Below are 25,000 nucleotides of genomic sequence, written 5' to 3'. Positions count from 1 at the left end.
GTGTTGTTGAGTGTGTGTGTGTGTGTGTGTGTGTGTGTGTGTGTTTTGTACGTACGACCATAGCGAGCTCCGCCCCTGAGTGACCACAGCAGTGAACTTCGTCAGTCTGCGCGCGTCCACCTCAAACCACTGCAGCGGGTCAGTGTGTCCCGCACACCAGCCTCCACCATACAGGTCATCCTCCAGCAGACCGCCCTGAGAACACACACACACACAATGAAACACACACTATAATCAACACACCAGCCTCTGACATTCAGGTCATCCATGGCGTCCAATTCTTCCTGAAACACTGCATCATCTGAGCACAGGACACGTCTCCACTGTGTGATGCTCCAGCCCAGATCCCTCCGAGCCCAGAGAAGTGAACGGCGCTTCTGGACACTGTTAACATAGGGCTTCCTCTTGGCACAGTGCAGTGTTGGCTGGTGTTTGTGGATGTGACTCTGTATTGTGCTGCTTGTCACAGGTTTAGCGCAGTAGTGCTGAGCTCATGTGCTGATCTGCTTATAGATGAATGAGGACTCTTGATGCAGCGCCCCCTGAGGGGTCGGAGGTCACGCTTGTTCAGCTCAGGCTTGCGCTCTTGTCCTTTACGCACTGAAACTCCTCCAGACTCCTTCAGTCTTTAATGCTGTTCTGCACTGCTGAAGGGGAAATCTCCACATGTCCTCCTCTCTTTCTCTGAGGATCATTGTGTTCACACACTTCACTCATTTCCTCTCCTATCTGTGCTGGAGATCCTCGACCCATCTCTGCTCCTAAAGCACTAGAGCTTTCCTGATGAGCAGATCATCATCACCATCACCTGTGGACATCACCTGTGGACATCACCTGTGGACATCACCTGTGGACATCACCTGTGGACATTACCTGTGGACATCACCTGTGGACATCACCTGTAGACATCACCTGTAGACATCACCTGTGGACATCACCTGTGGACATCACCTGTGGACATCACCTGTGGACATCACCTGTGGACATCACCTGTGAACATCACCTGTGGACATCACCTGTGGACATCACCTGTAGACATCACCTGTGGACATCACATCAGTATTCAGCAGATCACCTGATCACTGCTCCTGCAGTGTGCTGGAATATTCTGTATTTACATATTCACAGATGCTCAGTGTGATTGGTTGGTTTCCAGTTGAGTCTGTCTTACTAGCTAAATCAGGCGTTATTAAACGGTAATAATGAATAGTATTTATGTTATGCAATAGTAATAACATGTAAGAACTAACTGTGATTAAACACTAATGCTGTCCCTCACACGGCGCTCTACAACATACATCTGCACAACCCTTCAGCACAATGAACAAACATCCATTCATCTGGCAGAGGTGTGAGAGAAACTGGCTGTAGATCACACACACACACACACACACACACACACACACACACACACACACACACACACAAACAAACACACACACACACAAACACTGATCAGACTCATTCACTGGCGCGGGTGTGTGTATGTATGTGTGTGTGTGTGTGTGTGTGTGTGTGTGTATGTATGTGTGTGTGTGTGTGTGTGTGTGTGTGTGTGTGTGTGTTTATGTGTATGTGTGTGTGTGTGTGTGTGTGTGTGTGTGTGTATGTGTGTGTGTGTGTGTGTGTGTGTGTATGTGTGTGTGTGTGTGTGTGTGTTCAGTCTGTCCTTCAGCCGGTTCAGAGTTTCTGGACTGCAGCTCTATAAAGATGTTGATCTGCAGCAGAATCTGGGTCAGCTTCACACGCCTGTCACTTCCAGATGATCATTCCTGCTCTATCTGTCACTGTGTGTGTGTGTGTGTGTGTGTGTGTGTGTCCAGCAGAAAACAAAGAGCAGATTCTGCATAAAGTGGATCCAGATGAGGAGAGACTGAGCTGAACCAGTCTGAGAAACAGCAGACGGAGAGCAGAAACACTGGCACAGGACACACACACACACACACACTTTCGCACACACAGAGATACACATGTACATACACACATACAGTAAGCACATGAACACAAACATGTGCCCAGGAAACACACACACACACACACACAATCACACATGGACACATGTACACACACATGTAAGCACACTCTCACAGACACACACCCACATATATGAGCACATACATTTATCAGTACACACACACACACACACACACACACACACACACACACACACACACACACACACACACACACACACACACACACACACGTCCAGCTCTCTGTTTCCTCTCTCTCTCTCTCCTCTCAGCAGTAGTGTGTGTGTGTGTGTGTGTGTGTGTGTGTACGGTCTGTGTGTTCTCGCCTCAGCACACACACTCTGCTCTCCAACACCTCCACACTCCTCCATCCTGCCTGATCCTCAGCTCTTTCCCTCATGGAGACCAGAAACATCCACACACACGCTCAGAATATACTGCTATTGCTATACTTGTGGGGACATTTCCATTCACGACATAAGGAAAACATGATACACACACACACACACACACACACACACACACACACACTGGTCTCACCTGTATGTTGAGCCGGCCCCGGTGTGGCCCCAGACCGTAGTGCCTCATGCTGGACGCGTGAAGCTGAAAGTCATCGATGTTCAGAGACTCCAGACCCAGCGGAGGACAGTCTGAACACAGAGGAGCCCAGGGTCAAAGGTCAGAGCACCAGTGTGTGTGTGTGTGTGTGTGTGTGTGTGTGTGTGCGCAGACACAGAGAGTCTGATTCCTGAACACTTTCCCAAACTTCATCTGTCTGTCTGACACACAGGACAGCTCAACTGCTCAGCCAATCATGTGTGTGAGGGGCGGGGCTATCAGTCTGCTTGACCAATGACAGGCAAGAGGTGTGTTCAAGACACCTGTCAGTAAATGATGACACACTCCACTTAATAGCTGATGTGTTTCCTCTTCTCCATGATGACAGCACATCATATTAGACTAGATATTCTTCAAGACACTAGTGTTCAGCTTACAGTGACATGTAAAGGCTTCACTAGGGTAATCAGGGTAAAGTTAGGGTAATTAGGCAAGTCATTGTATAACAGTGGTTTGTTCTGGAGACAATCCAACACTAATATTGCTGAAGGGGCCAATAATATTGACCACAGCAGTTTACATTTATTAAAATATACACGACACACACACACACACACACACACACACACACACACACACACACACTTGTTAAAGTTATGAAATAGTTTGAGAACAAGCAGGAAATCAAATTTAAATGGTCAATAAAGTCCACGTGTACTAGTGTAGTCATGATACTGGCATTCGGTACCAATCAATACTGAAGGTTTAAAAGCGTCCACTTCCCGCAAACATTTGAGCACTGTTGAGTGTTCTTAAACAGCGCTGATGCACTGTCATGTTCACATGCTCAACAGAAATGACTGTGATTGGCTGTGAAGCTCATCAGTTCACCGCTGTTTACGGTGAGTAACCACACACACAGGGACACGTCGATCAGCTGCTGTCTATAAGCTGACATACGAGAGATCCGCTGATGAATCGCGGCTTTAACATGCTCCAGTGTTCAGCGGTGACAACCCTAACATGAGCTGAGAGATTGTAGTTATTGGGCAAATACTACACAAGTGCCGTTTAAGAGATTTTCACAGCTTCTCCTGTTGTTTGACTAGACTTAAACATGTTTACAAACTAACTAAACTCAAATGTTAAATCAATATGAAATCACGTTTACTATTGGCTAAGAACAAAACACTGCCGTCCAATGAGCTGCCTAGTTACCCTAGTGAAGCCTTTACCTGTGACTAAGCTGAACACTAGTGTCCTGAAGATTATCCAGTCTGACATTCTGTGCTGTCATCATGACATCAGCTATTAGAGATGAGTTATTAACACTGTTATGATTAGAGCATCAGCTTATTGTCATGCACAGCAGATATTGCGTTCATGTTTCCTCCAGAACAGAGGAACATACATGAAACATGACATGCAGATCTGAACTGTGCAGCACACCGCCGAAAACATGAGAATCCTCTCCATATCCCACTCTGTCCGCTGTTCTGGATTCATTCAGAGTCGACTCACCTTCTGGTTGAGAAGCGAATGAACTGTCCGCTTCCCTGCCGCCGTCCTTCACTGCTTTCCTGCTCTTCTCACTCTTTCTGTGTGCAGGTTTCACTGTGAACACACACACACACACAGCAGAGGGTCAGTGTGTGTGGACGGGCAGATGATGAGCTGATGTGTGTTAAGTGGTTATAAAGCTCAGCTGCGTTCCTCACCAGCCAAGAGCCAAGACGAGAGCAGCTGAACACTTTCATGTGTGTGTGTGTGAGGGTCACAGCAGGATAAACACACAATCATGTGGAAACACTCCATGCTGGAAACTCTGCCAGCGTTCACATGTGCCACACAACAATCTGAGTCACACACACTCCTGAAAACACCATCAGCGAATCACTGAGTCAAACACACTCCTGAAAACACCATCAGCGAATCACTGAGTCACACACACTCCTGAAAACACCATCAGCGAATCACTGAGTCAAACACACTCCTGAAAACACCATCAGCGAATCACTGAGTCACACACACTCCTGAAAACACCATCAGCGAATCACTGAGTCAAACACACTCCTGAAAACACCATCAGCGAATCACTGAGTCAAACACACTCCAGAAAACACCATCAGGGAATCACTGACACTGCAGTGTGTGTGTGTGTGTGTGTGTGCATCCAGAATAACTTTACAAGCTCAATGAATGTTTCACACACTCCAAACCCAATAAATCCTCCTTCATGATCCTCTGTGCACTAGTAATGTTAAGAGGGTGGATCGCGCACACACACACACACACACACACACACACACACACCGGCTCCTCCAGCTCACACTAATGCTAAAATCAGCTGATGTGTGTGTGTGTGTGTGTGTGTATTTCAGTGAGGTACCTGACTGTGGATCAGCCGTCAGGAGTGTGTTCTGCTCTCCTGCTGCAGGTGTGTGTGTCGTGTGTGTGTGTCCGACCTGCAGACCGCGCTGGTAATGCTCTCGACTGCGCAGCTCCTGCAGGTAATAATCCTGATCCTCAGACGCAGATGCGGAGCTGACCTCCAGCAGGAATCCCATGATGCCGAGCAGCAGCCGCAGAGTCTGGAGAGACCACATCATCTGATCCACAGTTCACACACTCGCCGATCAGAGAGAGTTCTGATGAGATGAGCTCTGACACACACAGACACAAACACACACTCAAACACAGATGGAGATGTTTGTCTGCAGGTGTGTTTTTGACGTCTTCTTCACACACACACACACACACACAGAGCTGCAGACGATCTGATCCACAGCTGATTGATGTCTCGCTCTCTAATGTCTCGCTGTGACTCCTCCCACCGGGCGGAGCCTCGCTGACCTCATTACCATCACACAACCAATGGAGAAAGGGAACAGAGATTAATTCATACTGATTGACACACAAACACACACACACACACACACACACACAAACACACACACGAGTGATACTCAGACCTGCCCAGGCCTGGATATGATTAGCACATTAGTGACGCTCTGAGAGTGTGTGTATATGAGTGTGTGTGTGTGTGTGTGTGTGTGTGTGTGTGTGTGTGTGTGTGTGTGTCAGAGCTCATCTCATCAGGACTCACTGCAGAAGCCAAACACACACTCTACTCTACTCTACTCTACTCTTCTCTTACGCTGACGTGTGACTACATTATGAACTCATGCTGTTCTACATCCATTAAGCACCACGCTCAGCCGTCTGCCACAACATTTAAGGCTCAGGTCAGCCAGGATGAACACTCCGTCATCGTTTACTCGCCCTTTATCCAAACCTTCACGAGTGTCTTTCTCCTGTTGAACACTGATGAAGATATTCTGAAGAATGCTGGAAACCGGTCACCATTGACTTCAGTGTTTGTTTTTCCTGCTATGGAAGTCAATGGTGACCGGTTTCCAGCATTCTTCAGAACGTCTTCATCAGTGTTCAACAGGTGAAAGACACTCGTGAAGGTTTGGATAAAGGGTGAGTAAACGATGACGGAGTGTTCATCCTCATATGAACATCAAGCTCATTAAACTCATTTGCATAAAATATTCATTAATTTTCCTTCAGATTAGTCCCTTTATTAATCAGGGGTTGCCACAGCAGAATGAACCACCAACTATTATAAAATGTGTTTTACACACAGCCGATACCCTTCCACCCGCAACCCAGGGCTGGGAAACACCCATACACACTCATTCACACACTCATACACTACGGCCAGTGTAGTTGATCAGTTCCCCTATAGCGCATGTGTTTGGACTGTGGGGGAAACCGGAGCACCCGGAGGAAACCCACACCAACACGGGGAGAACATGCAAACTCCACACAGAAACACCAACTGACCCAGCCGAGACTCAAACCAGAGACCTTCTATAGGGAGATCAGCTTCACATGATGGAATACACAAACAGCAGACCATTACAAATGAAATAAAAGCTTCAGCCTATTAAAATCAATTTCCTGATCACATCTGTGCTGAACGCATCAAAGGGTTAAAAGTGTGTTACTTTGACTTTAATTATTCAGCGATTCCTCCACGAAGCACAGCTTGAGAACCACTGCTGTAGAGCTTTATAACTTTAGTCTGACCGCTGTGTTTCTCAGAGGAGCTGAGCTGTGAGTGTGTGTGCATGTACAGTGTGTGTGTGTTATTGTGTGAGAAAGTGTGTGTGTGTGTGTGTGTGTTTAGCGTCTGATGTGCTGCAGTGGAGCTGCAGTGATGCTGATGTGTTCAGACATGATTTACCGCTGCGTCTCATTATGAGTTCTCCTTCCTCACACTAACAGAGCAGTTCAGCACTGCTCACAGACGCTCAGATATTAGAGTCAGTGTGTGTGTGTGTGTGTGTGTGTGTGTGTGTGTGCGTGTTCCTCCTCACACCAGCTCTCCTCAGTGCAAATGAAAGTGTGTTTTCACTGGATTGATCAGGTAAACACGAGACGCCGCCGCCATCACACATTCTCCAGATCAAACCCTGAAGCTGGAGGAAACTGCCGGCGGGAAAACATCTGTCTGCGATACACTATAGACACACACACACACACACACACACACACACACACACACACTACACTCTCGAGATCAGCTGTTCAGCATTCACACTTAACCCAATCAGAACCAAACAATTCCAAAGTCTTCCAATAACTAATTACTGCACTTGTGTTACCATAGCAACTGCAGAATCACAACAGATTAATTACTGTACTTGTTGTGTTACCATAGCTACTGTAGAATCACCACAACAGATCAATTACTATAGTTGTTGTGTTACCATAGCAACTGCAGAATCTCCACAACAGATCAATAACTACACACTGCAGTAGGGTTTAACCACAGTACACACTGTAAATTACTGTAGCAGTTCTTCATGTGTGAATGCGGGTGTCATTAACACATTTCATTGGTGTGTGTTATGTGAGTGACAGGTTGACTCCGCCCTCACACCAGAAAGCTGAGGCTATCTTTCACAGCAATAATGCCAACATGACCATGAAAACACATGAGCTCTTCTTCAGTACACACACACTCACCTCATGGCCACTGTTCTGCAGCTGCTGTCAGTCACACACACACACACACACACTCACACACACACACACACACACACACACACACACACACACACACACACACATACACACACTCATCATTCCGGACATGGCAAGAACATTGTTAGATGTGAGTTATTGATCTGGAGAGCATCTGCTGATTGAGATTAACATGAAGCAGATGATGGATTCGCCTGAAGCTCCAGCTCATGCTGATGTTAGACAGACGGGTCTGCAGGAGCGCACACACACACACACACACACACACGCACGCACAGCAAAAACACTCAGGCTGCACATCTGCTCACTATACATCAGTCTTCATGCAGTTCTGGAAGAAACACACATCACGCTCTGCTAGCATGCTCAGCTGTAGAGATCAGACTAACTGGAGAAGCAGAGGTCAGAATACCCTGAACTGCAGACAGAGCTTAATTCAAGACGCTTTGTTTATATTTGACCAGTGGATCTTAAAGAAGAGGGTCACAACACAGTAAGATGGGGTCGCTGGGTGTTTTCCAGTAGAATCATATTTGTTATTAAACTACTGGAATGACCATATTATATCCTATAGCACATGTGTTTGGACTGTGGGGGAAACCGGAGCACCCGGAGGAAACCCACACCAACACGGGGAGAACATGCAAACTCCACACAGAAACACACACTGACCCAGCCGAGACTCAAACCAGAGACCTGCAGAAGATGAAAATAGTATTGAATAGTTACAGTAAAAACAAGATGCAGATAAAAATGAGAAATGCTGATCACGCTAGATTCAGGAGTTTCCCCTCATGATGATTGATTAAAGCTAATATGAATACAGTGTAATGCACTGGCAGATCAGTTCACCTGCTGTATGTGGACACAGTATGAGCTTACGTCTATTTCCTCTTCTGCCACATCAACATTCACATCTGAGTTTAATTAACATTTTAATTATGGATTAAGGCTTTGATTGATTTATTTAGTGTGAGTGATGTCTTTAATCAGTCATTTGAGTTGATCTGAGTTATACTTTATTCAGGAAATTTGTCTCGGACTCAATACACACACAGAATAAACAAATCAATCAATAACTGAACTGTGTGTGTGTGTGTGTGTGTGTGTTTATCTATTGTGTGTGTGTGTGTTATTATCTATTGTGTGTGTGTGTGTATTTATCTATTTTGTGTGTGTGTGTGTGTGTTTATCTATTGTGTGTGTGTGTGTGTTTATCTATTGTGTGTGTGTGTGTGTGCATTTATCTATTTTGTGTGTTTGTGTGTGTGTTTATCTATTGTGTGTGTGTGTGTGTGTGTGTTTATCTATTGTGTGTGTGTGTTTATCTATTGTGTGTGTGTGTGTGTTTGTATTTATCTATTGTGTGTGTTTGTGTGTGTGTTTATCTATTGTGTGTGTGTGTGTGTTTATCTATTGTGTGTGTTTGTGTGTGTTTATCTATTGTGTGTGTGTGTTTATCTATTGTGTGTGTGTGTGTGTGTGTGTGTTTATCTATTGTGTGTGTTTGTGTGTGTTTATCTATTGTGTGTGTGTGTGTTTATCTATTGTGTGTGTTTGTGTGTGTTTATCTATTGTGTGTGTGTGTGTTTATCTATTGTGTGTGTGTGTTTATCTATTGTGTGTGTGTGTGTGTGTGTGTTTATCTATTGTGTGTGTTTGTGTGTGTTTATCTATTGTGTGTGTGTGTGTGTGTGTGTGTGTGTGTGTGTTATTATCTATTGTGTGTGTGTGTGTTTATCTATTGTGTGTGTTTGTGTGTGTTTATCTATTGTGTGTGTGTTTATCTATTGTGTGTGTGTGTGTTTATCTATTGTGTGTGTGTGTGTGTGTGTGTGTGTGTGTTTATCTATTGTGTGTGTTTGTGTGTGTTTATCTATTGTGTGTGTGTGTGTGTGTGTGTGTGTGTGTGTTATTATCTATTGTGTGTGTGTGTTTATCTATTGTGTGTGTGTGTGTGTGTTATTATCTATTGTGTGTGTGGTTTTATCTATTGTGTGTGTGTGTGTGTGTGTGTTATTATCTATTGTGTGTGTGTATGTTTATTGTGTGTGTGGTTTTATCTATTGTGTGTGTGTGTGTGTGTGTGTGTGTGTGTGTGGTTTTAGGCACTGCACAGCAGAAGTTTGCGTCTTGATTTGAGTAGATGTTTGGATTAGACACAGGACGGCGGGTAAGGAAGTGTGTTTCTGCCGTGCGGCGTGTGTGTTTATGGAACTGGCCTCAGTCGTCTGTTTCCATGACAACAAAATAATAACACACAGCCCTGGGAACGCTCACTGCAAGTCCATCGATGCCGGAACATTCCCCAAACCCTAGCAGAGCAGTCTGTGAATGTTATTTTACGGTTGTAAAAGATGCAAACCTAAAAAACATCGTGAAAGGTTACTGTAGGTTCCCGGAGTACCGTACAACCAAACGGGAACCAGAATCTAGCGTTAGGGGAACCACTGGAGGCCGTAAATCAGCTCAGACCGTGCTGAGTTTGCTGGATGTTCCTGAAAACCCCAAACACGCGTTTCTACAATAACAGAACGTCTCCGTCAGGCCAGAAGCATAAAACACAGAGCGAGCACATTACCCAGAGGCCTCAGTGTGTGTGATGCGGAGCTTCCTGAGCCGCTGATGCGGCATCACACACATCAGACTGCACAGCGCATTTACGAGTCTTCAGAAACACACAGCAATGATGACAGATGCAGGAGTTCAAACACACACACACACACACACACACACACACACAGGTGAGCCCAGGACACACACATTTACAGTGCTTTTATTCTGAGCTTTTCACCTGTACTGCTGGTTAAAGTATAGTTCGCTCACACACACACACACACACACACACACACACATCTCTCCAGTCTGTATACACTTTAAGACTTCTTCCCTCAGTGAAAGACCAGCGTGTGTATGTTAATACTCTGCATCTGTATTGAACAGCTCTTTTCATTATTATTCCACAGCTGCTTCACAGACGCTGCACATTATTAGATCATCGGTAATGAAGGTAATGAAATGTTGTGTGTATGGTGAGTTGATCTGCACAATCAAGGTGATATCTGTGTATATAACATACCTAAAATGATTTGATTATTAAACTTTCACATTGAAACATGATCCATGGAAATAAATGCAAATCACACATAAGAGATACAAGCTCACATTCGGCTTTCATATATACGGTAATGTTTCACATATGTGTAACGAGAGTGAAGTATAAAGGTCACATATGCACTCTATGTCTGGGTTCTGCCACTCTGGTCTTGTAAATTCCTGTTTTGGTGGCAGACACTAGCTCTGCCTTGTCCTGTTTCTGTCATTGAGTCTGTCTCTGTGTGCGCGCATGGCGTCGTGGGTGTGTGCAGGGTGTGTGCGCGGCCGCATCAAGCTCTGCGTGCCTCGGACGCGTGCGCTCTTGTACTCGTGTTAGTGTTCGTCTGTCTGTAGTGGGGTGTTTCATTCCCAGCGTCTCAGTCCAGTTGGTTTCGGTTTCGGTCGGCGCTGGGATGAAGCATGCACGCTGCGTGTGTGAGTGCACGGTGAGTGCTTTCATTCATCGTGTACTCGTGTCTTGCGTTCGGTCTTCTGTTGGTGTTGTTTAGCATGTGGTGTATGTTTACATGCACGGTGTGCTTGTGTTGTCATGAACACACAGTTAATGAGTTCTCATTGGCTGCGTGTTCTAGTCTCGTTTTACGTGAGCGCATGGCTTGTGTTGTCTTTGTGTCATGCGCTCTCCCGTCTATTGTCTCCTTGTTAACTCATTATTAGTTAATTATGTTCATCTGTTTGTGTGGTAATTTAGTCCTCTATATAATCCCCTCATGTCTGCCGTCCTGTGCCAGTTCGTTGTCGATATTTCCCTGTCATGTGATATCCAGTCCTGTTTGTCCTGCCAACCCAGCCAAGTTTGTCTGTTTGTTTTATAGTTATGTTTTCCCGCTCGGGGTGGTTTTTGTTGTCCTTTTTGTTTTATTTTAATTAATAAATACCATCTTCTGTTGCATTTGAGTCCTCGCTCCCTCATCCTTCCTGAAACCTGACACTATATGCTTTAACTATTGCTGTATTTATATATTAGGGATGCTCTGATTGATCAGCCATAGATCGGTATTGGCCGATAATCACATTGAATGACTCTATTGGTACTCGCCGATCTCCCGAACCGTTCGCAGGTGTTTGTTTATGAGTTTATAAGCAGAGGAAGATGCACAAGCGCTCTCGTATATTATATATAGCCTCAGCCGAAATAAAATGTATGAATTATTTTCTGTAAAGCTGCTTCTGTCCATGACACGTTCACTCCTAAATGCTTATAGGAGACGTGTTTAAGGGATTTAATGCAGGATCCTTCATTGATTCTCTCAGGTAAGGCAAGATCTTCCCTTAAGGTTCATACTCAGAGGGGAAATGAGCTTAATGTATTATAAAGCTTGAAGCATCAGAATCAGTGCTCAGCATCAGCCGATCACCATGACAAGGAATCGCTGCTCAGAATCGCTCATTTTCAGCTTGTGCAGTTCAAATAGTGGATCAGTTATTTACTGCTGTCAGCTAAATGAACACCATGACTCCGTGTGTTTGAGTCAGTGTCAGTCTGAACAGCCGCACCACAAACCCCCAATCCCCCCAGCACAAACCGAGGGGAAACACTGATAATAATGATGATGATGACAATAGCCATTTATAATGAGTAAAATATATTTTATTTATTCCAGCCAAACTAAAGACAAAACAGACTTCATCCAGAAGAGCAAAGTAATATTAAACAGCACTGCTATATCTGAACCTGCTCATGTCGTCTTCAGCTGTCGTCTTGAGATTTTAGCTCATCATTAACTCTGTTTATTTACTCGAGTAAATGTGTGTAAATCTATATTTATTCAGTGTTGTGATTCATTTCAGTAATATCATTGACTAATGTGAAAATGTGCATCTGGTTTATGTGCAGTGCCGTGTGTACGCTCATATTTCTGTCTTTTACTAGAGATATTATATGAGAGACTTGCTTTGTTCACCAAATAATGTAAATATAAATGAATTTGCATTTTAAACATTAAATAAAAGTTAAAGAGATATATTTTTCATATATTAAGGTTTTAGTTCTGATACTCCCAAAATAATTCAGCAGAAATCCACAAACTCTACCAACATTCTCAGCAGAAATAGCAAAAAACATGCGCAGAATCCGTCCGGCCCCGAGAGACACTTATTCACTTGTATGTTATGAATGTGATTTGCATATTTTGTGTGTGTGTGAGAGTGTGTGTGTGTGTGTGTGTCAGGCGTGTGCAGAGCGATGGTCCCACATGAAGGCCTGGTCCTGCAGAGCAGCACACAGTCTCTTGTTGAAGGGTGTGTAGAAGTGTGTGAGCAGATCTCGAGTGTGTGTGCTCATCGGGCCCAGACTGCTGGCCGCCGCACGCCTGCTGTTAGAGACGGGACGCTTGCTGATGAGCAGCTCTGTCTGAGCAGACACCGGCTCTGCACACACACACACACACACACACACACACACACACACACACACACACACACACAAACTCTTTACCTCTCTATCCTGGCTGTATTCTGACCCGCTGGTGTGTGCTGCCCTCTACTGCTCACAGCAGGTCATGGTCATCACACACACTAAAAAACTCACAAACACACACACAACAAGGACTCACCCAATCCCAGGAACCTGAAGACTGAACGCATGCTGCGCGCGGGGTCTGCGGCGTGATCCTCCAAACGCACAACTAACAGCTGATCACGACTGAACACCGACAACCAGTCCAGCACAAACACCACATACAGGCCCACCTGCAGCCGCACCTGCACACACACACACATAAACTTAAAAACACACATATAAACAAACACACATACACAAACTTAAATACATACATATAAACAAACACACACACACACACAAACTTAAATACACACACATATAAACAAACACACACACACACACAAACTTAAATACACACACATATAAACAAACACACACACACACACACACACACAAACTTAAATACACACACATATAAACAAACACACACACACACACACACACACACACACACACACACACAAACTTAAATACACACACATATAAACAAACACACACACACACACACACACACACACACACACAAACTTAAATACACACACATATAAACAAACACACACACACACACACAAACTTAAATACACACACATATAAACAAACACACACACACACACACAAACTTAAATACACACACATATAAACAAACACACACACACACACACACACACAAACTTAAATACACACACATATAAACAAACACACACACACACACACACACACACAAACTTAAATACACACACATATAAACAAACACACACACACACACACACACACAAACTTAAATACACACACATATAAACAAACACACACACACAAACTTAAATACACACACATATAAACAAACACACACACACACACACACAAACTTAAATACACACACATATAAACAAACACACACACACACACACACACAAACTTAAATACACACACATATAAACAAACACACACACACACACACAAACTTAAATACACACACACACACACAAACTTAAATACACACACATATAAACAAACACACACACACACACACACACACACACACACACACACACACACACACACAAACTTAAATACACACACATATAAACAAACACACACACACACACACACAGTGAGATTGTCAGCGTGTGTTCCACAATGTGGTCATTTGCCTTAAACACACAACGGCGAATAATAATCATCACACTCTCAATATTCACTGTGGGTGGGGCTTCCAGCATCAATATGCAAATGAGGTGTCTGATGGATCAGCGAACTCACACTCATGGCATTTCTGAGTGTGTTGTTGTACACGCAGCCTCTCAGAGTGTTGTGCTGCAGACACGCTTCAAACATGCGCAGAGACTCACACACCTTCAGCTGGAAATCCTGCGCGGACTTATTAGACGAGCCGAAATACAGATAGTCTGAGTACAGCCTGGAGGATCAGCAGAGAGACACACCAGTTCACAATCCAGCACCACTGAACACACAACACATCCACTAGACTGACAACTGTTCAAGCTGATGACATATTGGCCAGAAGAGTTTAATCATGGAGCTGTGTGTGAATGAATGACCTCTGACCTCTCCACGGGGTCCCTGAGGATGGCGATGAAGCGAGCGTGCGGCTGCAGAGCGTGCAGGAAGTCCTGAGTAAGAGACAGAGGCTCCGGGCCTGAGCTGCAGCCGTGCATATACTCACAACCACTGCTGTCCCACATGGTGGAGGCGCTCGCCTCACCTGACACACACACACACACACACACACACACACACACACACACACACATGTATAAACACACAAAACTACAGCGCATCCGGAAAGTATTGACAGCACTTCAAGTTTTTCCTCATTTGTTTATGTTAGTGTTATTCCTAAATGGATTAAATTGATTGATTTTCTCAACATTCTACACACAATCCCCCATAATGACAATGAGAAGAGTTTATGAAACTGTTGCAAATTTATTAAATCACCTGTACATCAGTGTTCACAGGCTTTGCCGGGAGCTCTACATGGAGCTCAGGTCTATTCTGTCTCCACTGATCATTCTGGAGATGTCAGCTTTTTATTCTTTAATATATTTGCAACAATTTCAAAAACTCTTTCTCCACATTGTCATTATGGGGGATTGTGTGTAGAATGTTGAGGAAATACATACATTTACTCCATTTAGGAATAAGACTGTAACAAACAAATGTGGAAAAAGTGAAGCGCTATCAACACTCTCCAGATGCTCTGTACAGCATACACACACACACACACACACACACACACACACACACACACACACACAGTGTCTGCTGTACCAGTGATGATGCTCCAGCTGGAGTTTCCCAATACTCTGTGCTGTATCTGACGGGCCACCGGATCAAACAGGTCCAGATAATGGTCCAGCGGGAAGAGGTGCTTAGGAGGCTCACCAGGAAGGAGGATTCCTGCACACACACACACACACACACACACACACACACACACACACATTGTGTGGCATAAAGCGACTTTGCTGGAGTTCAGAATGTGGGAACTTACACACACAAACAAACACACACACCTAAACACACTCACATGCACACACTCTCTCTCACACAGACATACACACTCTCACACTTTCTTAAAGACACACACTCTCAGAAACAAACACAAACTCTCTCACACACACACACACACCGAATCTCTTCCTGCTCCACCAGTGTGGCTCTTTGAGCGCAGTGAGCTGGACATGCGGGTGGAGCTGCAGGCGCTCATACAGGTCTGTGGTGCCGCACTTGGGCTGGCCGATGATGTAGAAGTAGGGCAGACAGCGGAAGCGCAGCAGTTTCCCATCATGCAGCAGTAGACTCTGTCTGAAGGAGGCGTTCAGATGCGCAAACACAGGCTGCATGAAGAGTCCAGTGAACAGGTTAGAGGAGTACGGATCCGCGCTCACGTCTCCACGCAGCTCCTGGAACCAGCAGGGGTTCCTGACCTCCGGCAGAAAGTGTGGAGGAATCACGGAGAAGAGCTGCACACACACGCGCGCGCGCACATACGCAAAGAGAGAGAGAGAGAGAGAGAGAGGGATAAGTTAGATAAGGGATGAGATCTCTGCATCTCACACTCATAATGCCTGATTTACTCTTCTGTGCTGCTCTGACACACTCCAGGAACACTAGCAGGCTGCAAGATTTCTATGTCCCTCTGTGTTGAGCACTGTGTGTGTGTGTGTGCGTTGTACTCACGTGTGTATTCAGCCGGTGCAGCTCTCTGACCTCTGGAACCCGTCTGTGTGTGAAGTTGACTTTAGTGAAGATGCGCCGTACCACATCTCTGAGGGTGTCTTCACTCAGGTCCTGTGGAGCAGCGTCATAGCCCAGAAACACTGCGGTGGTGAAAAGGGCAGACCTCCACTCCACACACAGAATGAAGGAGACGCTGATGAAGAGCAGGAGGAGGAAGAGGAGGAACCAGCAGCGGCAGCATGGAGACCTGCAGCGTCCACCAGGGGGAGCCTTCAACAACACAGAACACACTAATGACACGCTCTGTGTGTGTGTGTGTGTGTGTGTGTGTATATATATATATGCGTGTGTGTGTGTGTGTGCATACATGTCTGTAAATATATGTATATGTGTGTGTATGGTTGTTTTTGCGCACAATCACGTCAGCAAGGGCAGGGCCGGATTCACCAATGGGCCTTAAAAAAAGGCAATTTTGGAGTGTTTTTTTAGGCTAATTGCAAATAGCGCAGCTGATTGGAATAAGCTATATTCAGGGTTTCCGCCCATCAATGCCTGATTGACAGAGACAGCATGAGTAAAGAGCGCAGCACACTACAGCGGGAGTGGCGTATCTCGCCAGGCGCACAGCAACATCTTTTGATGCGTTCGATCATCAACTCCATCTTCAAATCCTCCATCTGCTGAACTCGAGCTGCTTTTTCTCTCCTCATTACATATCAGATTGGAAATATATTTACTTTTAATAGGAAAAAAAACATTTAAAAAATGATGCAAATGTGACATATGTGAAAAATCCAGACCTCCATGGGTTACTGCATTTGATTTCCATTGATCATTTGTGTGTGATTTAATTGTCAGTGCAATCAGCTATGTAAAGAACAAAGAGTTTAATGAGAATATTTCATTGAGTCTGTAGGGTCCAGCACGATAGTCTAATGACGGTGTCTACTGGTGGATGAAGGTTCAGCATGTTCAGTCTTTCCAGTGCACAATGTTGATTTACTTTAAACTTCACTCATATCTGACTCACATTTCAGCATGAGGTGGTTTAGAATATTAATATATTTATCCTCGTATTATCTGACTCCATTCATAAAACATTGACAAGATTATTTAGTTCCTTTAACATTACTTTAGATTATGATTGAATATTCTCTTTGGTTCATTATTGTATGTTATTCTCCTTCATTCGGATTCCCATAACATCCTGAGTCTTGTACCGGCCGAGTATACAATCTCTTAAGCACAAGCGTGTCAGTATTGGTTACTAAACAGTGGCGATTGACCGCTATCCTAAACAGGCAGAACTCTACTTACTCAGATTAGGATATTTTTATGCGGTCGCCATAGATCTGCTACCTCCAAAATCAAACAGAGCCATTTAGTCATATAATGATCATTACTATAGGATTAAGCAGACCAGTTGTACTCCGTCTACAGTGTTTTAGTCCGTTACTAACCTGTACAGGGGCTTGTGGTGTTATGGACTTAGCATAATCTACTAGAGATAATAACACAAACTCTGTGTGAATAATTCAAAACATAATTTAATAGCCAGGTAAATGTGTATTATGCCAATTCATTCCGTCAATTTATAAACATCAAATCATCACAGATAAATCCAAGATTAAAAGATGCAGACCTGACTTCAAAATGTACACAGCGTGGAGCATGAAGAGCTCACACTATGGGCTGATCTGGACAACAGAATCGCGCAGAACATTGTAGAAACCTTCCCTTAAGTAGAAAATCCAAGAATCCCCTCCAGGAAAGGGGTTTGTGAACAACAAAAGGCATTTGCATTTAATGTAAGAGTTTCTGCCTGTGGGAAAGGCACAGCGTTCACAGGGGTTCAGCAGATAGCTGAAGTTATATATCTATTGTTTTGATTATGTCTATTTGTGAGGGAATGAGACCATTGTAGCAGCTGCACTGAGACATTTCAAATGACATCAGACATGACAGATAAAGTCACTTGGGTTGATTTAGAACATTCAGACTTAGAAATGACCGTATGAGTATAGTATGTAGAGAGGGTGGGTGAACAGGGATGCTTCAAATGTAAATGAGGAATGGAGGGGAGCTGGCTTCCTCACATTCCCACCAGGTGGGTTGTGGAGCCGATTGTCTCTGTGTTTTCAGCTCATGTTTGAATTATCAAAGCAATCAAAGTGTTTGTGGTATCTCAAGTCTTACATTCATCATTGCATCAGCTGCTCAGGATCATGATCTGCCTAATATTTGAGAAAAGGAACAGTGTAATATTTCCCAAATCCACAGCAGAATCAACCCGACGGAGCAAAAACACTCCCGATACACACACCTGTTACAGGCACAGTAAATATGCCAGCTTTACAGGAGCAGTTATAGAGACACTTCACCCAAAACACTGTCAGTATTTCCACATTCCAAAGCTTAATCTTCAGCTGAACACACATCAACATCTTCTGAAGCAGGTTCATCAACCTGTCCTGGAAAGCTGCATTCCTGCACAATTCAGACACATTATTTACAATATTATTAAATTACCCATTAAATTGTATTTCATTAAAGTCTTCTCCTACCCCAACCCTATAATGTAAAAATATTGATTATTGTTGTGCAGTGCCAAAAATAGGCTGCTATATTGACGCGAGTATCCGCAGCTGTATCCCTTCGAGGACCTCTGTTGAACAGAATGCTGGAAACCAGTAGCCATTGACCTCCATAGTATTTATTTTTCCTACTATGGATCACAATGGCTGCTTTTTACGGAACCCCGGAAGGGACGTAGTGGAGGAGAAAAAATTGGCTTGGTGAAAAAAATAATGGGTGAAAGAAAAAAATAGGTGGGAGGAAAATATATATTTCTCAGTTTTAGCGTTCTCTCGCAAAACTGTTTCTCCACAAACAACTCCTGTTCACTTCACTCATGTAAACCCTCCCGTTTTTGCCGAAATTCTCCCGTATTTTACCATTCTACCCCACTTTCTTTACATTACTGTGCGTCGATCGTCGCCTTTCACTTTGCAACCTCTGAACCAGTGAATGCATGTATAAGCGCTGACTGACAGACGCGCTCCATACAATAAACTGATCCCAGATCAGCTTCTGTACGCGCCATTTAAAGGGACACTTCTGCTATCAAACAAGTGAGCAGCAATGAATCTCAAGTTTTGTTTAGTTTGGTCACAGAGGTGTCTCTGTAAGAATACACAGATCTATAATGAAAGCAGTCCATTACTTTAGAAACTGTTTGTGCTCATTTAAGAGAAAATAAGCTGTTTAAAATAAAACATGCAGGACGGAGATGTTTACATATTATTCAGTGTATTTGTCTGTTTAAACATACACCCGCTCCTCTGTGCTCCTCTGTAAATGGCGCGTACAGAAGCTGATCTGGAGTCAGTTTATTGTATGGAGCGCGTCTGTCAGTCAGCGCTTATACATGCATTCACTTGTTCAGAGGTAGCATATGAAAGGCGACGATAGACGCACAGTAATGTAAAGAAAGTGGGATAGAATGGTAAAATACGGGAGAATTTCGGCAAAAACGGGAGGGTTTACAAGAGTGAAGTGAAGTGAACAGGAGCTGTTTGTGGAAAAACTGTTTTGCGAGGGAACGCAAAAACTTAGAAATATATTTTCCTCCCACCCATTGTTTTCTTTCACCCAGCCAATTTTTTTCTCCTCCACTACGTCCCTTCCGGGGTACCGTAGCTTTTTCCCAACCTTCTTCAGAATATCTTCTTTTGTGTTCAACAAGTAATGAAATTCAGAGGTCTGGAGCAGCTCGCGGGAGAGTAAATGATGAGTAAATCTACATTTTTGGGTGGACTGTCCCATTAAGTAATATTATATAAAGGCTGGTGTTAATTGTAATGTTAAACAGATCTTCAGAACTCATTGTCCACTAAAGCTTCTCCTGAACTATGTTGACAGCACCCACTCCTGCTCTCCTGGCAGCGGAAGGATCTGTCAGAACACAAACACGGAGGACGGCGGCGGCGGACAGAAGCAGCTCATGACTGAGGTAAAGTTGGGTTTATATTCGCATATTCGTTCACTTTTAAAGAGTAACAACCATTTTAATCTTAATTTACGAGCATTTCTTCGTCCTTTGTGCTCGAACTCGTCGAATCTCTGACCCTCGAATCCTCATCTGCTGAATGTGAGGATGCACTTCTGATTCTGACACTAATCAGCTCATCAATTTCACTGAAGTGAAAGGCTGTCATAAATCAAATTACAAGTGATTTATCATGCTTCAGATATTCTCCTGTTTCACATCATCTCACACACAGCTCTTCTGTTAGTCAATTAATCACTTTAATCATCGATTAATCAGTAAAATTGCTCACCGTCAGAATCCTGTCAGACTCCATTCAGCGGGAAACAATCATTTGTGCGCGTTCACGAGCAGGGGTGCGAGGGGAGGGGCCAGACTTCACCTGTCAATCACAGCAACTTCATCCTATAGTCATAGTTTACATTTACATACTGGTACGAGCGCGAACAGAGCGGCGCTAACATTCAATAACTACTCATCACAACAAAATATTTCTGTATCAATTTACGGCAAAATATGTTTTATTGACCTACAAATCAAAAATGTAAAAATATTTTTATTATTACGAATTTGATTAAATATCACAAAAACGACAAAACACCAAACAGCGAAGTAATTCTGAAATACACTGAATTAGTATTGTGTGTGTGTGTGTGTGTGTGTGTGTGTGTGTGTGTGTGTGCTGCAATATTTTGAACAGTCAGTTTCATTGTGTAGAAATAATAATATAATGAACATGAGAGTAATATAATAAATATAATATATTTATACTTATTTATAAGAATAATATAATAAACTGGAAGAAAAACTGATGGACAACAGAGAAGTATTTGTCAAACAATTACTAAGATAACATTTTATTATTCATAAAAAAAATAAATAACAAAAATATAATTTTTCTGCTGTTTAACCATTGATTAATCTGTTTATATTGATGATCATTTTAGCAATAGAGCTGACACAGCAGAATTCCAGCATTCAGTATATATTGAGTTAATTATCCGTTTCTACAGTCACTGAACATCAGTCTCCACATCTGCACTTGACTATCACCTGCTGACCTCTGAACCCTAGCTGACCTTCTGCACAAGGACCTGCTGACTGTGAAGCGCTGTGTGTGTGTCTGTGTTCAGGTATGTGTGTGCGCCTCCGCTCCTCCTGCAGGTGTGTGTGTGTGTGTGTTTGTGTCAGGTGTGTGTGCGCCTCCGCTCCTCCTGAAGGTGTGTGTGTGTGTGTGTTTGTGTCAGGTGTGTGTGCGCCTCCGCTCCTCCTGCAGGTGTGTGTGTGTGTGTCTGTGTTCAGGTATGTGTGTGCGCCTCCGCTCCTCCTGCAGGTGTGTGTGTGTGTGTCTGTGTTCAGGTATGTGTGTGCGCCTCCGCTCCTCCTGCAGGTGTGTGTGTGTGTGTGTTTGTGTCAGGTGTGTGTGCGCCTCCGCTCCTCCTGAAGGTGTGTGTGTGTGTGTGTTTGTGTCAGGTGTGTGTGCGCCTCCGCTCCTCCTGCAGGTGTGTGTCCAGCTCTCTCAGCTGCTTCAGGAAGCCCCAGTTTGGGCAGATGTGTCTGCGGTGAGCGAGCTGCTCTACAGCCTGCAGGAGACTCATCCCATGCTGGAGCATTAGGAACGCCAGGAAGAGTGTGGCGGAGCGGCTGCGGCCCATCACACAGTGCAGGAGCAGCTTATCTACACACACACACAGAGACAGGGAGAGAGAGACATCACACACACACATATGCATTATACACACGCACACACACAAGCAGATATACACACATATACATATTTATATACACACTCACACACACACACACACATATGTGTCAGCGTAAACTATCATAACACACACTTGTTTTAATTATTTTTCATATGTAATATTTCCACACTGCTGTTTAACAGAGGAAGAAAACAGTCAAATGTTAGTTTAATATTAGTTTAGTGTTAATTAAGTGTAATTCTGTGTGGTGTTTGTGTAGTGTTAGATTAATGTTTGTTTAGTGTTAGTGTAGTGTTAATTTAGTGTTATTCTGTGTAGTGTTAGTTTAACATTAGTTTAGTGTTAAAGTGTTACATCAATGTTATTTTAACGTTAGTGAAGTGTTATTTAAGTGTTAGTGTAGTGTTAATTTAGTGTTATTCTTTGTAGTGTTAGTTTACCCAGGGCTTAATTTCTGCCGGAACACATCGGATCCGGATCCAGCACCTCTGAAATCTTATCCGGCACCTCATTTTTCTGATCCCCCTCCTCAGCCGCCCTCCTCCTTTCTTCACTTTCACTTTCTTGCCCGACTCCCCAACCCTCTTCACTTTCGTCTGCGACACCCCTCTGCCATCCAGCGCTCCGCCATCTCAACATCCCCATCCCCAAAGTTTAACGTTAGTTTAGTGTGAGTTTAGTGTTATTCTGTGTAATGTTTATGTAATGTTAGTATAGTGTTAGTTAAACGTTAGTTTAGGGTTAGTTTAGTGTTTCAGTGTTAGTTTAACGTTAGCTTAGTGTTATCAAAGTGTTAGTCTATTGTTATTTAAGTGTTAGTGTAGTATAAGTTAAGTGTTATTCTGTGTAGTGTTAGTGTGGTGTTAGTTTAACGTTAGTTTAGTGTAGTGTTATTCTGTGTAGTGTAAGTTTTGTGTAAAGGCTGATTTACACTTCTGCGTCAAACACCGGCGTAGGCTACGGCGCTGACGCATAGCCCTTCGCCGTGGCCATCGCCGTCACTGACGTGCACCTCTCAAAAATTGTAACTACACGTCGCAACAACGCGTAGCGCAAGCTCTGTGATTGGTCGGCTTGCTAGCGCCGACGAGTCTGGGCGGGACCGAGAGCCGCGCGAATGGCGCGAGCGATTGTTTACAAGTGTGGAGTCCCGTGAAGGAGCTCCAGATGGAAAGTTTTGCTCTGTGTTTACCTCATGGTTAAAGTTGTTGCACGTCCGCCGGTTCCTGCCTCAAAATGAGCGAGTTTGAGTCACTTGTACATCCAGGAAGTGTTCAGGAAAGCAAAACAGAAGCGAAGAAACTCTACACAGAGGAACATTTACACTTCACTGCCAACTAGCGTTTCGGAAGTGTTAATGCAGACCAACTGAGACAGCGCGCAGAAGTATAAATGCACAGCCACGCGCGTTGCCTGCGCCGTGAGTTGCGCCGGTCACCTGACGCAGAAGTATAAACCAGGCTTAAGTGTAGTGTTAGTGTAGTGTTAGTAGTGTTATTCTGTGTAGTATTATTTAAGTGTTGGTTTAGTGTTAGTGTAGTGTAATTATTGTGTTTTTGTGTGTAGTGTTGGTGTAGTGTTTGCTCACTGTGCGGGTCACTGAGGGTCTGCTGGATGTACTCTGCTGCGCTGTAAAAGTATTGGCTGATGTTGAAAGTGGGCGTGTCCTCCGCTGTGACGCCATAGTAATGAATCTGCATATCTTTATAATATTCAGCGCCGGTGTCCACACTGTTCCACTCGCCCTCCGCCGCGTTCAGGATGTGTGTGATGCCCAGGGTCTGCAGCTTATATCGGTCCCTCGCCGTCTCTCTACACACACACACACACACACACACACACACACACACACACACACACACACACACTACAACTAATAAAGGTCGCCGTAAAGGAACACTCTCTTTTTTAAATATGCAAATTTTACAGCTCTCCTGAATTTATTCAGCCCGCATTTAGCTTAGCTTAGCATAGATCATTGAATCAGATTAGACCATTAGCATCTCACTAAAAATGACTTGATAATTTCTCTATATAAAGCTGGACTCTTCTGTAGTTCCATCACATACTGAGACTGACAGAAAATGTAAAATAGCTGTTTTTCTATGCTGATACTGCTGGAACTATACTTTCGTTGCCGTACCACAACCACAACAGCGCAGTGACATTACAGCACTCTAGACATGGACTATTTTCATGCGCTGTTTAATATAATTGCATTGCTTCTACATGATGTGATGTGAGAACAGAAGAATCGAGCTTTAAACATGGTTATCTACATTCTTTTTCTTTTTTTGAGTGAGATGCTAATGGTCTAATCCGATTCAATGATCTATGCTAAGCTAGGCTAACAGTGATCCCGCCAGATCAGCCGAATGGATTAAAAACAGTAGAACTGAGCTGTTTACTCTAGGAGAGCTGTACAATGAGAATATTTCCAAATTGAAGTGTTCATCTAAGACCTGTTCAAAACCACTACTCGATTGAAGAGCAGCTCATTGTAGAGGGCGTTCCTGGTTTGTGGTTTACAGCCTCAGCACGTTTAGTTGATGCAGTTGGCTGTTGACTAATTAGTATGTGTTGTTATTATAGTGCAGACACTCACTCGTTCCCTATGTAGACACCAGGCCAGACCTCGTTGACGTGAGTGTATGCGACGCCGCCGTGTGAGAAGTGTTTCTGCAGCTCATAGCAGCTGGGCGTCTCGTAGTCCTGCTCGTCTTCAGCCTGTGCAGAGCTCATCTTCAGGAGTATCCCCTCACACACAGCTCTGAAACCATCCGCAGCACCCTCAGAAACCCCACTTCAGTCTCTTTTACAGGTGGTGTGG

At 43.9% G+C, this 25,000-nt stretch overlaps 3 protein-coding genes across 10 annotated transcripts in view; all 3 read right to left on the bottom strand.

The window, feature by feature from the left end:
- Positions 1–5,492, bottom strand: part of cpxm2 (carboxypeptidase X (M14 family), member 2) — a 30,201-nt gene extending 24,709 nt beyond the window's left edge. The window contains exons 1-4 of the mRNA XM_073919059.1: positions 4,921–5,492; positions 4,053–4,145; positions 2,514–2,623; positions 56–195 (exon numbers count right to left, since the gene is read on the bottom strand). Of these exons, the coding sequence (XP_073775160.1) occupies positions 56–195; positions 2,514–2,623; positions 4,053–4,145; positions 4,921–5,140 (563 nt within the window). The 5' untranslated portion in view covers positions 5,141–5,492. The remainder of the gene's footprint in view (positions 1–55; positions 196–2,513; positions 2,624–4,052; positions 4,146–4,920) is intronic.
- A 6,785-nt stretch (positions 5,493–12,277) lies between these two features.
- Positions 12,278–20,946, bottom strand: LOC100537640 (carbohydrate sulfotransferase 15). Of its 7 annotated transcripts, none has more exons than XM_073919061.1 (8): positions 20,754–20,946; positions 16,414–16,683; positions 15,863–16,196; positions 15,502–15,630; positions 14,776–14,932; positions 14,470–14,626; positions 13,262–13,409; positions 12,278–13,076 (listed from the first exon to the last, which is right to left on the bottom strand). In XM_073919061.1, the coding sequence occupies exons 1-8, from the start codon at positions 20,775–20,777 to the stop codon at positions 12,874–12,876; spliced, it is 1,422 nt and encodes a 473-aa protein (XP_073775162.1). In that variant the 5' UTR covers positions 20,778–20,946; the 3' UTR covers positions 12,278–12,873. The 7 variants fall into 7 exon arrangements, 5 of the variants coding, with proteins under 5 accessions (XP_073775162.1, XP_073775163.1, XP_073775164.1 ...); XM_073919062.1 differs by having other exon boundaries at positions 14,563–14,626; positions 20,754–20,850; XM_073919060.1 differs by having other exon boundaries at positions 12,279–13,076; positions 15,502–15,746; positions 15,841–16,196; positions 20,754–20,850.
- An 18-nt stretch (positions 20,947–20,964) lies between these two features.
- The window catches only part of dusp29 (dual specificity phosphatase 29), a 4,045-nt gene continuing 9 nt past the window's right edge, over positions 20,965–25,000 (bottom strand). Inside the window, 6 exon segments of one of the 2 annotated variants that reach the window (NM_001039837.1) lie at positions 20,965–21,203; positions 21,254–21,584; positions 21,644–21,749; positions 21,932–22,139; positions 23,759–23,982; positions 24,776–24,994. In NM_001039837.1, coding sequence (NP_001034926.1) covers position 21,749; positions 21,932–22,139; positions 23,759–23,982; positions 24,776–24,912 — 570 coding nt within the window. In that variant the 5' untranslated portion in view covers positions 24,913–24,994 and the 3' untranslated portion in view covers positions 20,965–21,203; positions 21,254–21,584; positions 21,644–21,748. 2 annotated transcript variants of the gene reach the window in all.

Source organism: Danio rerio, chromosome 12 (assembly GCF_049306965.1).
Source record: "Danio rerio strain Tuebingen ecotype United States chromosome 12, GRCz12tu, whole genome shotgun sequence".
Taxonomy (NCBI): Eukaryota; Metazoa; Chordata; class Actinopteri; order Cypriniformes; family Danionidae; genus Danio; species Danio rerio.
This window is presented reverse-complemented; position numbering and strand designations above follow the sequence as displayed.